Source organism: Cricetulus griseus, chromosome 6, assembly GCF_003668045.3.
Source record: "Cricetulus griseus strain 17A/GY chromosome 6, alternate assembly CriGri-PICRH-1.0, whole genome shotgun sequence".
NCBI lineage: Eukaryota > Metazoa > Chordata > Mammalia > Rodentia > Cricetidae > Cricetulus > Cricetulus griseus.
Window position 1 is genome coordinate 100,559,810 of NC_048599.1, and position 23,552 is coordinate 100,583,361.

Consider the following 23,552-nt stretch of genomic DNA (forward strand, 5'->3'; position numbering starts at 1 on the left):
TCTTAGTGCTGTAGCTGACCTTAAGCAGCACTCTATTGTATCAGAGTAGAGATATTAGACACCCTTTCCTGCTCTTGATTTTAGGTAATGCTTTGAGTTTTCCCCATTTAGGATGTTGTTTCCCCATTTAGGTGTTGGCTCTAGCTTTGTTTTATAGAGCGTTATTATTCCTTCTATTCCTACTTTCCTCAGAGCCCTCCCTGCTTTCCATGAAGGAGTTTTAGATTTTACCCAAAGCTTTTCTTGAATTTATTGAAATGATCATTGATTTCTGTCTTGAAGTCCATTAATATCATGCTTTTTTTTTTTTATTGTGTATGTTGCAGCATCCCTACATTTCTGGAACAAAACCAGCTTGACATGGTAGATGATCCTTTTGATGTTTTCTTGATTTGCAAATATTTTGTTGAGAATTTTTATATTTTTGTGTTCTTTAGGGAAACTGACCAATAATTTTTTTTTTTTCTGATTTTGGTATCAAGATAATACTGGCTTCATAAAAAGTAGTGTTATCTGGCTTTCTATTTTATGGAGTAGTTTAAGAAGCATTGGTGTTGGTTCTCAAAAGTCAAGGAGAGTTCACTAGTAAATCCGTCTGGGCCTGTTTAATTTGAGAAATATATTTATTACTAGTAATTCAATTTCATTGCTTATTATAATCCATCTAATTTTTACTCTTTGTGTGTGTGTGTGTGTGTGTTTGTGTGTGTGTGTGTTTGGGAGGGTGTTCATGCATGTCATGGCACATTTATGGAGTACAGTTGGTTATGTGGGTTCAGGGGATTGAACTAGAGTTGTCAGGTTTTCACAGCACTTTTACCCACAGAGCCAGCTGGCTGGCCTCTTGTTTTCTATATTTATATTGAATTGAAGAGATGACCTTGACAAGCTTGTGATAGGATTATTTTTGGGTTTCTCTTAATTCTTTTAATATTTTTGGATATAATAGTAATACAAAGCCTAAAGAATTATTAACATAGAATCTATTTATTTATTTATTTGGTTCTTTTTGAGACAGGGTTTCTCTGTCTAGCCTTGGCTGTCTTGGAATTATCCCTGTAGATCAGGTTGGCCTTGAATTCTCTGAGATTCACCTGCCTCTGCCTCCCGAGTGTTGGGATTAAGCATATGCCTCACCGCCACCTGGCTACCATAAAATCTTAAAAGGAGTTATTTATCTTAATTTTTTTAATGAAGTATTTATTTGAAAGTAAATCCCCTACCCTCATTTCTACAGAATAAAGAGATCTCTCCAATGGATTATATAATAATTCTCATGTTTGGATGCTGTTTGTTAACACAAGGTAACTTATAAGAAAGGTTTGCGGACTTGATACTTATTAGAAAGCATCTTGAGGTTGGAGAGATGGCTCAAATGGTTAAAGCTTGTGTTGTCCTTGCTGTTCTTGAGTTTGGTTCCCAGCATCTATGTCAGTATGTGTACAACTGTAATCAGCTGCAGGTGACCTTTTTCTGGCCTCCATGGGGCATTACCACACATATGCACATAAAAACACACAGACATATACACATAAATAAAAATAAAATAAATATTAATAAAAAAGCATTCTATAATATTGTTTTTAATGTCTTGGGGGATTCATAGACCCTTTAGAAGTTGACAAAAATAATGGTCTCTCTAGAGAAATGTACTCATAAAGGCAGTTTTATAATTCTAGGGGAACCCTCAGAAGGCCCATGCAGTTTTGGTTGAGAACTCTATTGAAAGCTCAGGCAAGCTTCTGGTATTCCTTGACAGAATATAATATTTTTTTATTTTCAATATGTAGAGAGACATTCCTAACCTTAGTTAGATTCTATGGATTCTGATTTACCTCTTGTAATGATGATTTTGTTTTGAATTTTGCTTCCTCTCTAGAATCTGGGCCATAAGAACTGTGCTTATTTTCTTCTTTTCCAAGAGAACAGAGAGAAATAGTAAGTTTACTTTCCAAATATTTTTTATAAATATATATTAAATAAGCAAACTCATCTTATTGTATATTTTATAGGCTAGTTATGAAATGGTTTATGAGATCATAGTGTGTATGAGATCATAGTGTGGTAAGTATCAGAATTGTTTGCTGTATAATATAACAAAGTTTATATATGTAAGAAATTTCTATTTTTAAGGTGTCATTTCTTATTTAGAATTGTTTTACACAACTTTTTTTTAAACAAAGGCAAATTGTATTTATTAAATTAACCTTTGTGGGGAACATTGGTGCAGAGTAAAATGTAGCATATATATTCTTGTTCTTTTTATTCATTTTATTGTTTTAATGTGTACGGGTATTTTACCTGCATGCTTGTCTGTACCATGTATGTGCCACCTGGTACCTGTGGAGTTCAGGAGAGGTCATTGGTCCCCTGGCTAAAGATGGTTATGAGTGTGTGCTAGGAATTGAATCTGGATCCTCTGTAAGAGTAGCCAGTACTTTTAATGGAGCCATTTCTCTAGCATTCTGACTTTTCTTTTAACTATATTATTCTCATCAACCTCACAGCCATTTAGCTGTGTTTCAAATGAAATATAAAAATCCAAAAATCAGCTTCTGTGTATGTTTTATATATATGCAAGTTTTAAAGATTTTTCAGGTCTTACAAAATATCTTAATCAGTTATACGTTTCTTTATTGAAAAGCTTTTTTTCATACAATATATTTTGATCACTGTTTTCCCTCCCTCAACTTCTCCTAGATCCTTCCCACTTCCACACTAAGCCAACACCACACCCCTTTTCTCTCTCTCTTTAGAAAACAAATAGGCAATTAAAGAACAGCCAGAGTAGGAAAAGCAAAAACAAAGAAAAATTACAAGAAACACACACATATATACACTCAGATACATGAAAAAACAAAACCCATAAAATCACAAAATCAAAAATCATAATATATAAGCAAAAAACACAGTAAGACCAAAAAATATGTCCAAACAAAGCAAATATGAGACAAAAAGCCTATAAAAATACCTTTAAGTTCATTTTGTGTTGGCAATATACAACAAGGCATGGGGCCAACCCTTAAGTGTGGTTAACATGCCCAATGAAACACCATTGGAAAAAACTAATTTTTCCTTTGCAAGAGGATGATGTCATTTGGAGATAACTTTTTGGTTAGGAATGGGAGATTGTATCCACTTCTACCTTGGAGCTCTGGAACCATGTCTGGCTTGAATCTGTGCAAGCCTTGTGCATGCTGCTGCAAGTCTCTCTGAGTTCACACATGCATCCATCCTGTTCTGTCTGGAAGACAGTTTCCTTGGTGTTGGCTCTTACAGTCTTCGACTGCCTCTTCCTCTTAGCTCTCTGATCCCTGAGGGAAGGAGTTTGATGAAGACATCCCTTTTGGGACTGTGTGTTCCAAAGCCTCTCACTCCAATTATTGTCTAGTTGTGAATCTCTGTGTTAGTTCCCATCTACTACAAGAGAAAGCTTCTCTCATGATGGTTGAGTGAGGTATTGATCTATGTATGGGTACGACAGAATGTCATTAAGAGCCATTTTATTGTTATGTTCCTTTAGCACAGTGGTTCTCAACCTTCCTCATGCTGCAACCCCATAATACTGTTCCTTACTTTGTGGTGAACCCTAACCATAAAATCATTTTTATTGTTACTTCACAACTGTAATTTTGCTTCTGTTATGAGTTGTAATGTAAATATCTGATATGCAGGATATCTGATATGTGACCCTGGTGAAAGGGTTACTTAACCTCAAAAGGAGTTGGGACCCACAGGTTTTCTCCTAGGTCCTGGGCAGGTCTAGTCTCAGGTGTTTGGCCACCTAAGCAGTGTCAGGCATGAGTTCTCCCGTGTAGTGGGCCTTAAATCCAAGCATAGAGCAATCGGTTACTCCCATAACTTTTGTGCCATTCTTGCACCAGCATGTCATGTAAACAGGTCACCATGTAGATCACAGGGTTTGTAGCTGGGTTGGTGTTTGCTTTTTTCCTCTGTAGTGTGTAGAGTATCTTCTAGTACTATGAATACTAGTCTTCACTAGCGGTGAAGGTTGTAGCTAAGCACCAGTTTGACTTCTCTGTGTTCAATATATTCATTTTAAACTAACTTTCCATATGGTATACTTCCTTTTCTTGTTTTTTTTTTTTCCCCCACTGTACAAAGTTTAGTATATTGATCTCTTGTAAACCTATAATCAACTCATGGTTTATCTTAATTTCATTTTTGCCTTCACCTTCACTGCTTATATTATTTTATTATTTTTTTCCGAGGCAGGGTTTCTCTGTGGCTTTGGATGCTGTCCTGGAACTAGCTCTTGTAGACCAGGCTGGTCTGGAACTCAGAGATCCGCCTGCCTCTGCCTCCCAAGTGCTGGGATTAAAGGCGTGTGCCACCAACGCCCGGCCTGCTTATATTATTTTGAAGTATATCTTTTAATAGAGTAATAAGAATGTAATGCATTTATCATACTTAGAAATAGTAATATAAAATATAAAAATATTAAATTTCCAGTAGTTTAAGAAGTGCTACTTGCTTTAAAAATATTTTGCTTGATTCAGTATGTAAACAAGGTTGTACAGATAGATGGCTTTTAAAGTAGCCTCCTTGCGTATGACCTGACTTCTGTCTGGTTTAGGATATGTGGTCTAGCCCAAATAACCACTTATTTTCAGTCACCTGTGATTTTTTTTTCCCCCATACTTTTCCTTATCCTATTTATTTGGCATATCCTATCCTGTTTAAATATAATTACATGCTTAATATTTGACAAACACTATTTGAATATACTTTTTTTACTTAAAAAGTTTACACACACACACACACACACACACACACACACACACACACACACACACACACACACGTATCTGCCTGCGTGTGCTTATATGCTGCATGTATGTAGTACAGGTGTACTGGAGACTAGAAGAGGGCATTGGATCATTGGAACTGGAGTTACAGTGGTTGTGAGTTGCCTGATATGGGTGTTTGGAACCCAACTCTCTAGTCCTGTGCAAGAGCAGCAAGTGTTCAACTGCTGAGCCATCTCTCCAGGTCCTTAAATACACTAAACCTGTGATTAACAAATCAAATGTGTATTGATAATTGTTAAATAGTACTATTATTATTCCCTCGTAAATTTAGTCTTTTCTTAAAAAAATTACATTATTTATTTGTTGTGTTTGTGTGCAGACATATGGTATGTGTATTTGTGCCACACTGTCATGTGGAGGTCAGGGAACAACTTGTAGAAGTTACCTATTTTTACTAATTATTTCTACCGAAAAACTGCGAACAATATGTTTGTAAAGGGATTCCTGTTTTGCTAAGGTTTTATTTAGCGTGTATGTGTGTTTTGCCTGCATGTATGTATGGGCATCACGAGTGCCTGATGCATGTGGAGGTTAGGAGGAGGGTGTCAGATCCCCTGGAACTGGAATTAAGGATGGTGGTGAGCTATCATGTGGGTGCTGGGAAGTGAACCTGGGTCCTCTGCAAGAGCAATTAAGTACCCTTAATCTCTGAGCCAGCTCTCCAAACCCTCTTTTATTTTTCCAAAATTATTTATTTTTATTTTAAGAATGATTATTTTGGGGACAGAGTTTCAATGTGTAGCTCTGGCACCTAGAAATCTTATGTAGACCAGGCTGGCCTTGAACTCACAGAAATCTTTCTGCTTCTGCCTCTGCCTCTCCCTGGGATTAAAAGTGTGCACCACCATGCCTGGCTTAAGGGATATCTTTTGAAATGATTCTTCATGTTCCATTATGTCAACTTAAATAAGCATGCAAATTTTAGAAAACTTTAATTTTGATAAGCTACTGATGTCCCTTTGTAAATTTCTTCTCAGGTATAATAAAGATTTTCAAAAGTTAATTATTTTTAACATAAGTAACATACTTATAAACAAATATAAAAGGAGATTTGGTATTTATAAATTAATGTGGGTGGAATGTTAAAAACAAAGTAAAAGTGTTGTTTCTGCAAACAGTAAGAATTTTGTCTAGGGGCTGGAGAGATGGCTTAGCAATTAGGAGCACTGGCTGCTCTACAGAGGACCCAGATTCAATTCTCACATGACAGCTCACAATTGTCTATAATTCCAGTTACAGGGGATCTGACACCCTCACACAGATATACATGCAGGCAAAACACCAATGCACATAAAATAAAAATAAATTGTTAAAAAATTTTGTTTGTGTAAAGTCCATTTAAATTTTTCCTGAATCTTGAAATGTATAATATAGGCAGAACATGAAATGTATGGGTTAACATTAAGATAATTTTTATCTTTACAATATGTGATAAATTTAGAGAAATTCTGAACATTATCTTGTGTTTGCTTCATGTATATTATATATGATGATTGAGTCTCCTATCTAAGCATCTTAATACTTGATTTGGCTTTGATTTAAATCTTGTTTTCTAGATGAAGCATTGGATGATTTAAAATCCCAGAAGAAAAAGATAGTAAGTTAAATTTTATTTAAAGTTAATTTATATAAATAAGTTAAGAACTGGATAATTAGTGTTTATATATTATACCTTAGTGACTCTCCAAGGAATACTTTTGACAGTATTTTAATGTTGAAATTACTATGAATTTTTTTTAGTTAATGATAGTACACTGGAAACAATTGGTTAGGTATGTGGAGTTTTGAGATTCTGAGAACTTACATTAACTGGAAGCTGAGAAATAAGCAGATAATTCATGTTGAAGAACTAAATGAGGCAGAGAGGGTATGAAGGTGAGTACCCAGATTGTTTATTAGAGCCCCAAATGGAGGAAATGTATACTTGTGTTAATTCTTATGTTTCCTTAGTAGCATGAGACAGATGGGGGTAGGGGGTTAGAGGGAGAATATTAATATTAGTTGTAAGAGGCAAATTTAACATGAAAAGACTGAAACAAGAGGGAATACGACCTTTCAGTGTCTTTTAGTTTACCCCAGCAATGGTGAGCACATGGATCCCTGTTGTGAGGCCAGTTAGGTGCTTTGGGTGTTTTGGGAAGAATACGAGAGTAAGAAAAAGGGCCGAGGTGCTCAGAGGTCGGCATGTGGAAGTCTGTGTGAGTGGATCTTGAGGTTTGTCTTACTGATTTCACACATTTTCTTAGTATTAAAGTGTAGAAATGGTGGTGATTGCTGACAGTATGATGTTATGTAGAAACTAATAAAATGAAATTTAATCAAGTGTTAAAGTATATATGGTCTGTTTAATGTACCTTTGTCTAGAGTCTAATAAGTTGTATTAGTTTTCTGTTGCTGTGACAACTGAGGTATTCAACTTAATCTGATGACAGTTTACTTTGGTTCCTGGCTTTAAAGGTTTGGGCCCTTGATCACTTGCCTGTGGTAGCACAGTACTTTATGATGGGTGCATATCATATGAAAATGATTTTAAGTAAAAATTAAAAAACTTGCTGGGCATTGGTGGCACATGCCTTTAATCCCAGCACTCAGGAGGCAGAGGCAGGCGGATCTCTGAGTTCAAGGCCAGCCTGGTCTACAGAGCGAGTGCCAGGACAGGCTCTAAAGCTACACAGAAAAACCCTGTCTTGGGAGGGGGGGGACAAAAACAAAAACAAAACTTAAAGGTGAATGGGTTTGTACCTATTAGTGCTTTACAAATTATTTAAGATAAATGAAACATAGATATATAAATGAATACTTAAGGCTGACTGATCTACTACGAATTGTACTTGTTGAAATAGCACTTTGACTCTAGATTATGGTTGTATCTAATCTTTTTGAAATTTTTTTCCTTTTTTATTTAAATTAGAAACAAGCTTCATTTACATGTCAATCCCAGTTCCCTCACCCTCCTCTCCTCCCCTGCTCCCACCAACCCCCATCCCATCCTCTTTCTGGTCCCTAGGGAGGGTGAGGCCTTCCATGGGAGATCTTAAAAGTCTGTCATATCATTTGGAGCAGGGCCTAGACCCTTCCCTGTGTGTCTAGGCTGAGAGAGCATCCCTCTATGTAGAATGGATTCCCAAAGTCCATTCCTGTACTAGGGATAAATACTGATCTACTGCCAGAGGCCCCATTAATTAACCAGGCCTCCAAACTGACATCCTCATTCAGGGGGTCTGGAACAGTCCTATGCTGTTTTCCAACTATCAGTCTGGGGTTTATGAGCAACCCCTTGTTCAGGTCAGCTGTTTCTGTAGGTTTCTCTAGCCTGGTCTTGACCCTTTTGCTCAACATTTTTATCTTTTAAAACTTTCACTGCATATATTCATTTATTATCTTACATAAGGGCAATCATACAAGCATGTATTGGATATTGAACAAATTCTCCTCTCATATCTCCCTGCTCTCCCCAATTCCATTAGTCCCCTTTGTTCCCTTAGACAGTTTCACTTTTTCTGAATGTTGTGTGTGTATACATGGTTTTGTGTGTATATAAAATCTAAATACCACATACAGGAGAAAACATATGATACCTGTTTTTCTGAGACTAGTTTAATTTTCTTAATATACCAATCTTTGTAAACCTAGAAGTAGGTTTCATCTGTAGTTATACTGACCAAATTAGTAGTTTCTTGCCAAATTGACCATTTATATTTTCATTTTTATGCTGAAGTAAAACTGTAAATTTAATTTGTAGTTCATAAAGCAACATTTTAAGTGTTCTCACTTACCATATTCATCTTAGTGACTTCCATTGTGCCAATATAGAGCATTTCTGTCATCACCAAGAGTTCTATTGTGTAACAGGTCTAAAAGTTATTATTTATTCCATGATGACATTGATTTGGGGATGTATTCCATGATACTCTTTCTCTACCTCCATTCCTAATTTTTCCTCAGTACAAAATGAATTTTACATCATAAAATTGAACTTGCTTGAGAATTTATTATAATTTTGAAATAATTAGTAAAATATTTTAGTTTTACTAAATTGAGAATTATAAATCATCTAAGGACTTAGCTTGCTAAATGTTGAATATTTAATGGGGAATCTATTGGTGTATTTCTTTTAAAACTATACTTTAAGTAAATGTGGTCTGTTTTGCTTTTTAAAATAAGTGTCCCTGGAATCAACATGACATATAATGAATATAAGTGGTCACTGGTCACTGAGAAGGAAAAGGCCCTGTTTCATATTTTCCAAAAGCATTTTATGTTGAACATTAGTTATTTGTCATAACCGACTGTCTTATACTACATTTCAACTTTTTCTGCTGTAATATTTTACTAGTGATTACTTTTAAAATTGAACCCCTGTATTAGGTTATAAAGTGACTTGAGAGCATTGTAAATAAAGTGCTATAGCAATGAAGTTTTTTAATTACAGTCCCTAGTGTGAGCATAAATCTCAGTAAAAATTTTGCTTAAATTCTGTGTTTGGTTTTTTTCTTCTAAAGCTGTTTGAATCTAAGTAAGAAAAGAGGAGGGGTGGGGGAGGACATTAGCTTTTTGAGTCACTTGAGCAAATTCCATGGCTGTTTTCCCAGTTAGTGAGTTTTCACTGCATTTGCAGCAAGCTAATTGCTTCTGCTAATAAATAATCTAAAATCGATGTTGACAGCAGTTAATTGGCACAGAGATTTTATTTTGTAAAGCTCTTGGCTAACGACCTTCTTAAATTAATAGCATTAAGTGCTATGAGGAAATAAATCTGAGGAATTGCCTGTCATTTGCTTGTCATGTCTAATAACTTCCAATAATGATGGCTGATAGATTTTTGCACATTCCATTATTGAAGTTGGTGCATGTAATTATTCTCCTCATTATATGTAAACAATTAGCGATATTTGGTATTTCCTTGCAGTAAAGCTGCTAAAATACAAGTAATGTATTAGAGGGTAGAAACTATTTTAAAAGCTTGGATTTTAATTATTTGATTGTAGGTAATCTTTCTATTTAGTTTCATTTGCTGAATATAAGTACAAATAGGAGAGGGATGACTTTATTTTCCTTAATTCCAAGATTGATAGTTTAATACTTTTTGAATAAGATGTATAAAAATAAGTAGTATATGTTTCAAAATATAACAATTTATGGAAATTTCTATTTGTAGCTTGAAGAAGTTATGGAAAAAGAAACTTACAAGACAGCTAAGTTAATTCTTGAAAGGTTTGATCCAGACTCAAAGAAAGCAAAGGTAAAACTGTGACACTACTGTTTTTTCATTACAACTTATACATTGTATTAGGGACTGTATAATTTAAACTTTATTGTAATTGACAGGAGTTTGAACCACCATCTGCTGGAGCAGCTGTAACTGCAAAATCAGGACAAGGTAAATAACTTTGTAGAAACTGCTGCTGCTGTTGGAAAGATCCATATTTATACAAGTGAGTTCACAAGTGTGTGTTGGTGGCGTGTAAAAAAGTTCAATGCTTTTATGTTAATTTGTACTTGGTAATCTGACACATGACATAGGGTAAATAACAATAATTTTATTTTGTTTTTATTTTATGGGAATATGTTGATAAGTTTGAATATTGAATATTTATTGAGATTAAAATATATAATTGGGTTGAAGCTTGAAATTTAATTAATTTTGCCTATATGTTAAGAGCTTTTTTCCCTTGCAAATAATAATCTTTTGAATATCTGTTGTTAATATCTTTTCATTTTTATGATTTCCTTCTGGAGAATGAAGATTTTTGTTAGGGTTAAAGTTTGTTTTAAAATAACACATTTACTTAATAAAAAAGTAAAATAATTTAAAAAGTTGAATATATATGTATGATTTTTTTGCATAGTTTATATAGAAATATATAGAAAGAAAAATTTTTTATAACAACAAATTTTTGGAGTTGTGTTACCTACCATACCATCATCACCATTACATTATTTTATAAAATCTCAATTAATTATATTTTTATTGTGAATTATTTAAATTTAGTTTGTTATTGTGTGTATGATGTGTGTGTGGGGTGGGATGCGTATGTCAGGGATTACATGTAGAGGTCAGAGGGTAACTGTGGAGTTGACTTGGTCCTTCCACTTTTATGTGGGTTACAGGGATTCAACTCAGGTTTTCAGGCTTATGGGGTAAGTGCCTTTACCTATTGAGCCACTTCACCAGCCCCCAAAAGTTATTTTAAATGATTATATAAAATATCTTCTGAAGTGGAATGTGAAGATATTTTGAGTTTGCATTAGTTTTTAATTTTTGTATTTTTCACTAGAATCTGATAAATTTTTAGGATTTGTGATGTTGAAGAATATAGAATATAGAAAACTGTAACTCTCATCCTTGCAGGATTGAAGCTTGTTTTAAAGTTAAAATACCATTTATAACTTTGAGAAGAGAATCCTATAAATCTTATAAATATTTACAAGGACCGTGAAGATTAAATGAGTCACTTTTTTAGGTTTTCTAATTGGTATTGCCTTGTGGGAAGAATTCACTCTATCTTTATAACTAGGATTTTGGGTTAGAGAAATAGTAACTTGTTCTTTTCTTTGTTTCTTTTTTACTGCTTTTTTGGTAAAAATAAAAGTTCACATATGATTGAAATAAATTACAAATATATGTTTCTAGTGAAATTCTCATATAATCAGTGTTAAGTTTTTCTATAGTTTAAACATTTGTTTAGCAATCATAGAAAATGTTTTGTTATATGTAAAACATTTTTGTGTATATACATTTAAGAGGTACTACTTAAGATATACTAAATTCATAGAAGCAGAGAGTAAAATTGTTTCCAGATACAGAGTGGTGATGAGAGCAATAGGGAAATATTGGTTAAAGAATAGAGAGTTTTAGTTATATATGAGTATAACACCTAGACAGCTAAGTACAATATACTTACTAGTTGGTAATGCAGTGTTGGTTACTTGAAATTTGCAAAGAATGGATTTTATGTGTTCTCTCCACATATAGGAAAACTGGTATGATGGATATGGCTAATAGCTTGACTGTAGAAATCATTTAACAATGTGTAAGAAATTCTTTGGATAAGTAATAACACTAGTAAATATGTTTTTCAGTGTGGTATTTTACAGAAAGCTGTGGCTGTTACTTTCCTAGGTATTTTAGTATTTAGTATTTGGTAACTTATTTTAAGAATTTAAACGTTTCTTAGAAACTTTTGAGACCCAAATAGTTTTTTCTTCTGACACCATATCATAATTCTAGAAAAGCTGCTACTAATTTCATTTGCTTTGGATACTTGTACTGCTTTTGGATAGTCTTAGAGAGAATTAATATTTAGCTATATTGTAATCAGTCATTTAGAAAATGCATTTAAGGAGCAGGCAAGGTGACTCAGTGGGTACAGGCATTTGCTTGCCAAGAGTGATGGCCTGAGTTCTACCCCCAGGATACACATGTTGGAAAGAGAGAACTGACTCCTGCAAATGTCCTCTGACCTCCACATGTGCAGCATGGCATACAGGAGCACATTCCTATCCCTGAAGTTAATAAAGGCATTTACTTAAAGTCTATGAATACTTACAGGCAGATACCTTGGAGAATAAAGAGATGAGGGTAACATTTTTTAACTTTAAAAAATTTATAACTAAAAAAATTTATAACTGTGTGTATGTGTATGTGTGTGTCCTCTTGTATGCACAGCTATTTGTTCATGTGTATGCAAATGCATGTGGATGGGGGGGGGGACGACACACACCCTCATGCTGTCACTACAGGTGTTGTTTACCCTTTTTTTTTTTTTTTCTTTTGAGGCAGGTCTCTCACTTCCCTGTAGCTCTCCAAGTAGGCTAAGTTGTTGGGCTAGCAACCTAGAGACTACCTGTCTCTGTTTCCCCAGCACTAGGATTACTAGGGGAAATTCATGTCTGGGCTTTCATTTTCTGGATTGTGGGAACTGAACTCAGGTCTTGCTACTTGCACGACAAACATTTTATGATTGAGCCATTTCCCCAGTCCCATCTCCCTCATAAACTCAAAACTTTAAATAAAAAAATATTTCTTTCTAGGATATCTTACTCATTTGGCATGTAATTGCTGTTTTGATTTTTTTCTTAACATTAAGAATTCTAAATTATGTTACAATTTTAGTCTACCTTTTCAGAATTACATTTTAATTATGTTTAATCTTCTTCAGTATCTTTTAGTTTCCTATATTTGTGTGTTTACTGGAGACAGGGTTTCACTCTGTAGCCCAGATTAATCTGGAACTGTGGCAGTCCTCCTGCCACAGACTCCTGAGTGCTGGGATTGCAGGTGTGTGCCGCCTTTCTAGCTTCCTGTTGTTTTTATAGGTGAGGTCACATAGCTGTTGATTTTATGTTTGTGGTAGTTCTGAGGTCTGTTAGTTTGAAATGTTTAGTTTTTGCTGCATTTGCGTACTAGCTTTTTCCTCCCTTGCTCCTCTTTTTTCCTTTCCTCTTTTCTTCTCTCTTGACTTCTCTTACTTTCTAGTCTTATTTTTGGTTAACAAAAAGAGGTAAAGTGCTAAATACATATATTGCATTTATATATGGCCCCTGAAAAGATCTACTGCCCAACAGGACTTTAATTTGGAGCGTCTATTTTGCTAGCTCTCTTACAAATTGTTGAACTGCAAAACCCCATGCATGTATAATAAATACCTTTATTTTGTGTAACTTGAGTTGTTAATAATATTTACTGTGCTTAGGCTGATTACACATTTTGAGGATAATATTGTTTGATTTGCCTTGGGTTTATGTTAAGGGAAATATCATGCTTACTGAATGATTAATCGATCTTCCCTGACATTCTCTTTCAGTTCCAAGTAGATTTCAGGTTTTTTTTTGTTTTTGTTTTTTTGTTTTGTTTTGTTTTGTTTTGTTAAAGAACAGCTTTGGTTTGTAGACAAAAGTCAGACAGTATAGAGTTCCTGTTTGTTTTTTTTTACCAAGTTTCTCCTATTAGCCATAACAAGAAGGCATGTTTATAGCCATGTGATATATACATATTGTTAACTGAAGGCTGTTCTTTTCCCTTTTATGTTCTATGATACCATTTGAGTTCTATGTTATGTTTAGTTGTCTTTTTTTCTTAGACTGCTTTATGGATTTTTGGATTTTTCTTTATTTTTGATGACTTTGAAACATGTTTCCCTAACATTTTTGATAAGGAATTTTTAGAGTACTTAATCTTAAAAATAATTGGCTATCATTTGATATGGAGGAATAAGCATATAAAGTAGGGATCTGTGTACATATACATTGAATAGAACCATTTGCTGCTTATATACTTGTATTATCATGGACTAGAAGATGGAAAGATTTTTGTCTCATTATATTAAAAAGCAATAAAACTTGTACAGAAATAAAAAATGAAATTTGCCACAGTATAAACTTCTGAGTACCCTCTATATTATATAGAAATGTAAGTATTTGGGAATACTGAAAAATTAAATTTCTCTGAAGATTTTGGTTATACAGAACTAAATTTTTCAAGGACTAAACTTTTTCATTTTCAAGATCTTGAAATTCAGGACTATACTTAATTCTAATGTACTGTCTTAGGGTTACTATTGTTAAGATGAAATACCATGACCAAAAGTACATTGGAGAGGAAAGGGTTTATTTTTATTTGGCTTACACTTCCACATCTCTATTTATCATCAAAGGAATTCAGGAGAGGAACTCAAACAGGGCCAGAACCTGGAGGCAGGAGTTGTTGCAGAGGCCATGAAGGGGTGCTATTTCTGGCTTGCCCCTCATGGCTTGTTCAGACTGCTTTTTTATAGAACTCAGGACCACCATCCCAGGGGTAACACCATCCACAAGGGTCTGGGTCCTCCATTGATCACCAATTAAGAAAATGCCATATAGGTTTGCTCATAACCTGATTGTATGGAGGCATTTTCTCAATTAAGGTTTCTTCCTCTAAACTTGTGTTAAGTTGATATAAACGATCCAGCATATGTACTAATGCCCACTTTTCTTTCAACAAGTGTTTACTGAGTGTCTGTTTGCTACAAGAGATTTTAGGTATACAATAATGAACAAAAATAACAAAGTCTTTTTGTTTTCCAAGTTGTAAAGAAGACAATAAATTAGAATTAGGTAGAGTAAAATAAAAGATGATGAATAGGAAGTGCCTACAGGGAGGGCAGATTGTAGTTTTACTAAGCAGAGTTGCTAGGAAGTCCTAGCTGGGTGTTGGTGGCACACCTTTAATCCCAGGACTTGGGAGGCAGAGGCAGGAGGATCTCTGTGAGTTCAAGGCCAGCCTGGTCTCCAGAGCCGAGTACCAGGATAGGCTCCAAAGCTACACAGAGAAACCCTGTCTCGACCCCCCCCCCAAAAAAAAAAAAGAAAAAGAAAAAGAAAAAGATTTTCTTTAAGTCCTAATCTAGTGTTGAAGCAGAAAATCCAGGAGAGTTTGGAGCCTAGACCATAAGTGAGGAGGATGTTTCTAGGCAGTGATCATTTGTGATAAATACTGCTGTCAAGTTTAGGGTTGGAAACTAGCCATTTATTTTAGATGTCAATGTTGAGGTTCTTGGTAACTTTGAAAAGGACATTTTGATAGAGGAATAGGGCAAAAGCATAATCATAAAGGGTGGGAGTGGGAAAGTTATAGACAATGGAAAGAAACAACTCCTTTGAGTAAAATGGTATAGAAATGTGTGGCTGGAGAGAGGGAAGCATTTTGAGTAAACAATCCAGCATACTGCATCAAATAAACAGTAACATGTTTGTGTGCTAAGAGAAATTGCTGAGGAGACATTGAAATGAGTGATGACAATACAGAGAAAGAAGACAGTTGAATATTGTCCACGAATAGGCAAGAGGAGATGTGATCTAGTTTGTAAGTAGAAAGGTTGGCTTTTGATAAGAGTTGATGACAGTTCTGCTCTAGAGACAAAGGTAGATACAGATGGGGAGTTGGAATTGTCTTTTGATTGTTTTAAGATAAGGTCTCACACTGTAGCCTAGGCTGGTTTTGAACTCTGGGTAATCCTCTTGATTCATCCTTTGGGAATATAGGCATACACCACCATGCTTGGCCTTATCTTATTTTTTTATATCTGGGGGAGGTATAGTTGAGGTTTGAAGAACAGATATGAAATAATTCTTTAGGTAAGAGAGAATATAGGTTTGAAAATGTAGAAAGTATGAAGGAATAGGTACCTAAATAGCAAAGCATGGTTTTTAAATAACATTTTTATGACTGCTTAAATTATTTTATTATTCCAGAATATACATGTATTTGTTACCATATTAAAATTATTTTTTTTATTCTTGAAAAGCAAATCTACTGTTTGAAATTTTCACTAATTCTGTTGTTTCCTTTTTTTTTATATAATAGGGAGAGTTATTATAAAAAGATGTGACCCATACCTGGGTAGTGATTTTATTATATTGAATTAACTTTTAAAATGTCAGTAAATAAACAAATCAAGTTGGCTTTTTTTTTTTTCCTTTTTTGGTTGTTGTTTTGTTTTGCTTTTGTTTTTTCAAGCAAGGTTTCTCTGCATAACAGTCCTTTCTGTCCTGGAACTCACTTTGTAGATCAGGCTGGCCTTGAACTCATAGAGATCCACATGTCTTTCTGCCTCTGCTGGGATTAAAGGTGTGTGCTACCACCACCTGGCTAATTTTGTTGTATAAATATGTACAGTTGAATTATGGATTCATAAAAAGAGTTCTCTAGTTTTGATGTTATGTAGAATTCTCATTATTAAGTGGTTAGATAGTGTCTTTTGGGTCTACAAAATTTTAGTAAACGTCATTTATGGTTGTAGCTAATATGATATAGTTGACATTAAGTCTAGATTATATTTATTATTCTCAGAGATTCGTCAGCGAACTGCAGCTCAAAGAAACCTTTCCCCAGCACCAGCAAGCTCTAATCAGGGCCCTCCTCCAAAAGTTCCAGTGTCTCCTGGGCCATCAAAGGATGCCTCAGCTCCTGGGGGACCTCCAGAGAGGACTATTGCTCCAGCCTTACCCAGGCGTCTTGGATCCCCTGCTACTTCAGTGCCTGGAATGGGTAAACAGAGCACTTAATGTTATTTACAGTTTATATTGTTTTCTCTGGTTACCAATAAAATGGGCCATTTTCAGACAGTATGGAAATGGCATTTCATTTGGAAATAGCAGAGCAGTTATCTGATTAAGCAGGAGTTCCATATTCAATTAGCTATAACTCTTTACAGCTGGCACCTTGTGATACCAAAACCTATTTCTTGAGCTCATTTAACTGTTATGGCTTCTTTGTTTAAATGGCAATAAAACTTTGTAGCATTCTGTAGTCTACAGTGTAGCATTATCTTTTTATATTCAATTCTTAGAATGGCTCCAGATTTATATATGGTAGGGAAAGAGGAGAACACTTTAGCAAGTACTCATATTCTTTGCTAATTCCTCATATAGACACTAAGACAATACAATTACCATATTTCAGGAAAAACATTCAAGCATTGTAGTGCCTGATATTACTTTTGTAAATATGAGCAGTAGATTTTTTTTTTTCTCCTAAATCATGGAACTATAGTATTTTCTGATAGTTTCCTTTTAAGTTCTATTAAGTGTGTGATAGATCTGCAGATTTTACTCAGGGGTGTAACATATGGCCAGCTACTTTGTATTTTTTTGGAAGTGTGACTATAGCATGGAAATCTATTCACTGCTTTAGCAGATAACATTTTTCATGTAGATTTCCATGTCAGATTATTAAATCAGAGTAAACTATATTTTATTTATGGTATTTAATTCTAGTTCGGGTACTTTAGTACTTCATGACTAATTGCTACTATATAAAGAGAGAAATGATTTTGAAAGTAGATACTACTTTAATCACGTGGGTAATTGGAGCATTTATGTAAATAAAAAGGCCCCAATGTTATTTATGGTAGATTCTCGCTTGTGTTACTATAAAAATGCAGCTAAGATTTTAGAAGACTAAGAAACTATTGATTTACAAATTAAAGCAACTGACTACAAATCGAATGAATTAAAACCTTAGTATGTAAAATAATTTTAGTAATACCTCAATTGTATGTAAAATTATAAAAAGTCATCTATCTTGTGAATTTGAGAAAGTTTAATGGATTGAAAACAATCCATCTTTCAGTTGTTATCTAGGTGATTTGAGATACCCATAGTTTGTAAATACAAGATTTGGTTGTTAATGTAAGAACTTCCAGTGAGAGTATTTGACTCACATGAATTTAGCCACTTACATAGTTGTAGGGATTACACTGTATAGAATAGGGCTATATAAGCAACTGTAGTTTAAATTTCACGTGCATGTAAATAAAGCATGTTTTGCCTAATTTTCTAGTTAGTTTCTTTGGAAATACTGTTTATATTGTACATTGCCAAAAAATGAATGAGTTAAATAATCTATTATAGAGAAAATTAATAATTCATTTTTTATACCAACATATTTGTGAGAGAAGCAATTTAATGTGTATTACCACAGTGCTCCCATATGTTTGAAAATTAATAACCAGCAGGTACTTGATAATTTGCCAAACTGAAAAATGCCCAGTATTCCTATAATAATTGGTTTAGATGTTTATTATTTACTCTTCCTCATGACAACATGAGTATTAAGATGTATTATTTTAAAAGTTGCCAAGTTATTTAACCAAGTTATTACCAAGTTGCAGGAAGCTTTTATGTATCCAGATTGCTTTATGGATACATTCACTTTAAAATATATAAAAGTAAAGTACTCCAGCAAGTTAAGTTGATATAAATGCTTTCAAAATCTAATTTGGAAACTGGGGATGTTGCTCAGTGGTAGAATGTTTGCCTAAGTACTAATTTGCTACACATATATTTTCATGTTTGCTTTTTTTTAAATTTAGTTAAATATTTTCTAATGTCTGCTTGATTTTGGTTTTTATCCTGAATTAGTGAGATATATTAATTAGTCCTAAGCGTTTGGTGAGTTTTAAGATGTTTTCTGTTGCTGATTCACATTCTATTGTAGTCAGATAATACTGTGTGCTGTTTGGATCTGATTAAATGTATTAAGACTTGTTTAATGACCCATTATGCCATGTCTTTGTAACTGTTTCTGTTGGGTAAAGCTGGTAGTAGTGGTTCACATCTTTGTTTTTCTGATTATATGTAGATTTATTTTTTAAAAACAATTATTAGTAGGAAAATGTTAAGACCTTCAACTTTAATTTTAATAAGTCTAGCTTTTCTTGAATTTCTATTAGCTTTTGTTTTATGTGTTTGAAGTTCTGTTATGATGCACTTAAATGCTTGGCATGGCTGTTTTTTTTTGTTGTTTTTTTGTTTTTTGAGACAGGGTTTCTCTGTGTAGCTTTGGAGCCTATCCTGGCACTTACTCTGGAGACCACACTGGCCTCGAACTCACAGAGATCTGCCTGCCTCTGCCTCCCGAGTGCTGGGATTAAAGGCGAGCGCCATCAACCCCCGGCTGGCATGGCTGTTCTTTAAGGAAGAACTATAACATTTCTTCATTTATGCGTGTGTACACATGGTTGTGTGCATGGGTATGGAGGTCAGAAGACGACTTGTAGACTTCATCTGTGAAGTTTAGTTTTGGTACTTGTTTTTTCTCATGTCTTTACTAGATTCTCAAACATGTGGAAATGTTTTAGTATTTTTACCTATCAATTTAGTCATATGTGAAATATATTTTCTTCATTACACATTGTATTTTTGTTTGTTTGCATGGCTAGTAGGTTTTGAATGCCAGACATTGCAAATTTTACATTACTGGGTATGTTTTTTCAGCCTCCTCCTCCTCTTCCTTTTTTAAATCTTTTTGTTTGAGATTTTCTACTCTAGCTCTTAAAAACAAGCAGTCATTCTGACTGTGTATGAAGACTGTTTCCTTTAATCTTTTGGAGGAGACTTTTCTACTTTCAAGGTAGTTTTTTTTTAGAAACATCAGCTGGTCAGTAATCTGCTGAGTATTTTGGGAGACCTCTGTAGATGCACAAGTGTAGCAGGCTTTCTTTTGGGCCACCAACCAGCTCCCAAATCATGACATGGAGACTTACTAGTTATGAATGCTCTGCCTTAGTTTAGGCTTGTTTCTGGTTAGCTTTTAAAACTGAAATTAACCTGTTTCTCTTCATCTATGTTTTGACTCGCGGCTTTTTACTTTTCTTTCATTCTGTATGCCCTACTTTCCTGTTTCTTCTGTGTCTGTCTGTCTGGCACTGCCTGGTTGGCCCTGGTCATTTCCCTCATTCTCTCCTCCCACCCACCCCCCCCCAGGCTAGATTCCTCCTCTTATTGTTTCTGCCCACGAGCCCTCCTATTCCTGTACTACCTATCTATTGGCCATTCAGCTTTTTATTAGACCAATCAGATACCTTAGGCAGGCAAGGTGAAGCAACAACACATCTTTACATAATTAAATAAATGCAGCATAAACAAATGTAATGTGTCTTTGCCTAGTTAAACAAATGCAGCATGAACAAATGCAACACACCTTTAAATAAATTAATATTCTACAACATAAACAAATGTAACCATTTTTACATAAAGTAATATTTCACAACACATAAGTGATTTTTTTTCGTCATATCATCTCTCTTCTTTGGCACTATCATATGATTTTGAGCTTCTTTGGTTTCCCCAGAGTTCCAGTGCTATCTTCTCAACTCTGGGAGACAGCTGTAGTTCCTCTAGGTTTAGCCGCCTACCTCTGCTTAGAAACTGTAAGCAAAAGGCTGGGGCAGTTGCAGGGTTTGTCTTGGTTTTCAGTTTTCTAAGGGAAATTTAATCTGTAATTGCTTAGTAATATGTTGTTAATTCTTAATACACTTCATATATTTCTCACAGTCTTTGGGGAAGGTAACCTTGATCTGTTACTGAGTCCAAAGTGGAAGTCTCTAAATTATTACCATAGGCTTTTAGGAGTAGGATATTTTAAAAATTAGTGTGTACAGAACTCCATATAGTTTCATATCCTACCAAATTATGTTGGTGGTTCTGTACATATGTAGTAGATTTTTATAGTATGGTTCATTAAACATTTAATGCTGTATAGAGATTTATGAGTTAGTATTTTGTTAAAATCTTTTAAATGTTCTAACACACTTAAATCGCTTTGGTAGTTGAATTAAATCTTGTGTAAGTATTTTATACATACAAATTTCATGTGTTTCTGTTTATTTGCTAGGCCTTCATCCTCCAGGTCCACCTTTAGCAAGACCCGTTCTCCCCCGAGAACGAGGTGCTGTGGATAGAATTGTTGAATATTTAGTTGGTGATGGTCCACAGAACAGGTAATGTTTGCAAGGCTTGTAGATAAAGGGACATGAAAAAACATTATTCACCAGTGAATATTTGTGATGCTTTGTGGATTGTATTTGTACTTTTTAGCTCTGCTATCATATTAGAGAAATTGAATTATTTTGTTCAAACTATTAAACATGAAGTAAGCAAAAATAGCAAAAACCTGGTAGGTTAATGAGAAATGGATTTTTTAATGTTTATCACTGTTGGTGGTGGTGATGGAAATACTTCCAATAGTAATGAAAACAATTTGCATTATTTAGCTCTTACTGTTTTTCAGATTATTATATTACTTGGTCCTAACTATAATGTTCAAAGCATTTGTCATTGTGTGGGCTTTCAAAAACCTCATGGAATAGTAGAGAACATGTTTGACAGCTCTACTAGTTGGTATCAGTTTCATAAAGGGAACATAATTTAATGCTAACGTAAGTTGTATGTTATTCAAAACAGAATGCTTTGATTAAGCCAAGAATATCTTCTTATTAGAGAACAGAAAAATGAGAACAATGTTTAAGTGTAACTGATAATGAGAAAGTTATAAGAACAACATCATATAAATTTTTACTATTGGCCCTAATTATGTAGAATTAAATATATTTATTTTCTGCAAGATTTCTCAGGATTTCTCTTAATTTTATTTTTTATAATATTTATTGTGAATCTCTAAGAAGGTTCCATCATTTTCAATCTTATCAAATCACAAATTTGGAAGCTACCATCCCCAGGAATAAATTATTGAGAAACTTAGGTGTTTTGTTGCTAAACTTAAAAAAAATATTTTATTATTTTTAAGTTGTATATATGTATGTGTGTCTATGTATGTTAATGTAGGTACATGCAGAAGCTAGAGGCATGAATCCCTGGCTGCCTGATGTAGGTGCTGGGAATCAAAATCAGGTCCTTTGAAGAGTAGTATATGTTATGCTCTTAACTGCTGAGCCATTTCTCAAGTCCTAGATTACTAAACTTGCTTTTGTTAACTTAGGATATATTCAGCTGTACCCTAGTTTATTTTTAATATTATGTATAAACTATATGTATAGATGCCCTTATATACACATTTATTTATATACATGTACACATTTAAATGCTTTATGTCCTGTGTTTATTTTTAAATATTTATTTATTAGATGCTGGGGAAAGAACTCAGGATCTTGCACATGCTAAGTAAGCATCATATCACTGAGCTACACTCCCAACTCTTAAATTATATTTCAAACTGGTTGAAATTTTGGTTTTGGCTAAAACTTCAGCTTTTGCTTAAGGAGTGTTTCTAATTATTTGCTAACATTTGTTTATTATGGCATAGTCATCTGTGTTTGATAAAAGTCACAATGGCTGAGTGGCCTCTCTGGTGATCTTTATTTGTAGTTGTAACCAGTGTGTTATTTTGCTGTGTAGGTATGCTCTCATATGTCAGCAGTGTTTTTCTCACAATGGAATGGCTTTGAAGGAAGAATTTGAATATATTGGTAAGGATTTTTGGATGATTATGTTTGAATATTTTACTTGTAAATATATCATTCTCATCCACTCCCATGTAATATCATTTTATTTTAGGTACTGTCTATACATATTGACCAGGAACATTGTCTCCTTACTTAATACTAAAAACAAAGGAAAAAAGCTAACTCAATTCCTTTTTATAATGCACAGCCTCTAGGTTAGCTGTTCTCAGATGTTCTGCTACCCACACCCACCTACTGTAATTAAATTCTGATTTAATTACTGGGGGTGGGAATTTAAGCATTCACATCTACTTTTAAGATCACACCAATTATTTTCACATGTGGCCATTATTAAATGCTCACATGATAAAGTATGCTTTAGAAATATAACATGTTACATCTTCTTGGACAAGATTCTGGTTTTAAAATATGTAATTATTCTATTGACTAGAAATGCAAATTCAGTCAAGTATTTAAGTAATTACTATTTTTATAGTTTTGCTGTTAAACTATTTAACTTGTTATACCATTTCTACTTTAAAATTAATAGTTGAATTCTCATAGTAATCTTGCATTATGCTCTAAAATTAATATTGATTAGCATACCTATTATAATAGGTTACGCATTCAGAAGTTATAAATTTATAACAAGTCTGACTATAAAAGTAATCTTGTGAGTTATCTGATTAGTTCTTGAAATTTGGCTGTTTTTTTTCTTTCTTTATTTTTTTTTAAATCTATGCAGCTTTTCGATGTGCCTACTGCTTTTTCTTAAATCCTGCAAGAAAAACCAGACCTCAAGCTCCGAGACTTCCAGAGTTTAGTTTTGAAAAGAGGCAGTCAGTGGAAGGCTCAAGTTCAGCCGGTCCGATGTCATCAGAAAGTGTACCCTCACCAGAGAGCCAGTTCAGTGAAGGTATGAATATGTTAACTGAAATGTTTGTCTTGGTAATGTGTGTAGCCTAATAATAAGAGCATAATACTTATAATTATGACA

General features: G+C 34.1%; 1 protein-coding gene across 2 annotated transcripts in view; it reads left to right on the forward strand.

Annotated features, from left to right (window-relative positions):
• Window positions 1-23,552, forward strand: part of Lnpk (lunapark, ER junction formation factor) — a 58,060-nt gene that overhangs the window by 25,832 nt on the left and 8,676 nt on the right. For both annotated transcript variants that reach the window (XM_027420155.2, XM_027420157.2), the window contains exons 5-12: window positions 1,880-1,938; window positions 6,389-6,429; window positions 9,991-10,074; window positions 10,161-10,212; window positions 16,663-16,860; window positions 20,989-21,094; window positions 22,509-22,579; window positions 23,301-23,471. In XM_027420155.2, the coding sequence (XP_027275956.1) occupies window positions 1,880-1,938; window positions 6,389-6,429; window positions 9,991-10,074; window positions 10,161-10,212; window positions 16,663-16,860; window positions 20,989-21,094; window positions 22,509-22,579; window positions 23,301-23,471 (782 nt within the window). The remainder of the gene's footprint in view (window positions 1-1,879; window positions 1,939-6,388; window positions 6,430-9,990; window positions 10,075-10,160; window positions 10,213-16,662; window positions 16,861-20,988; window positions 21,095-22,508; window positions 22,580-23,300; window positions 23,472-23,552) is intronic.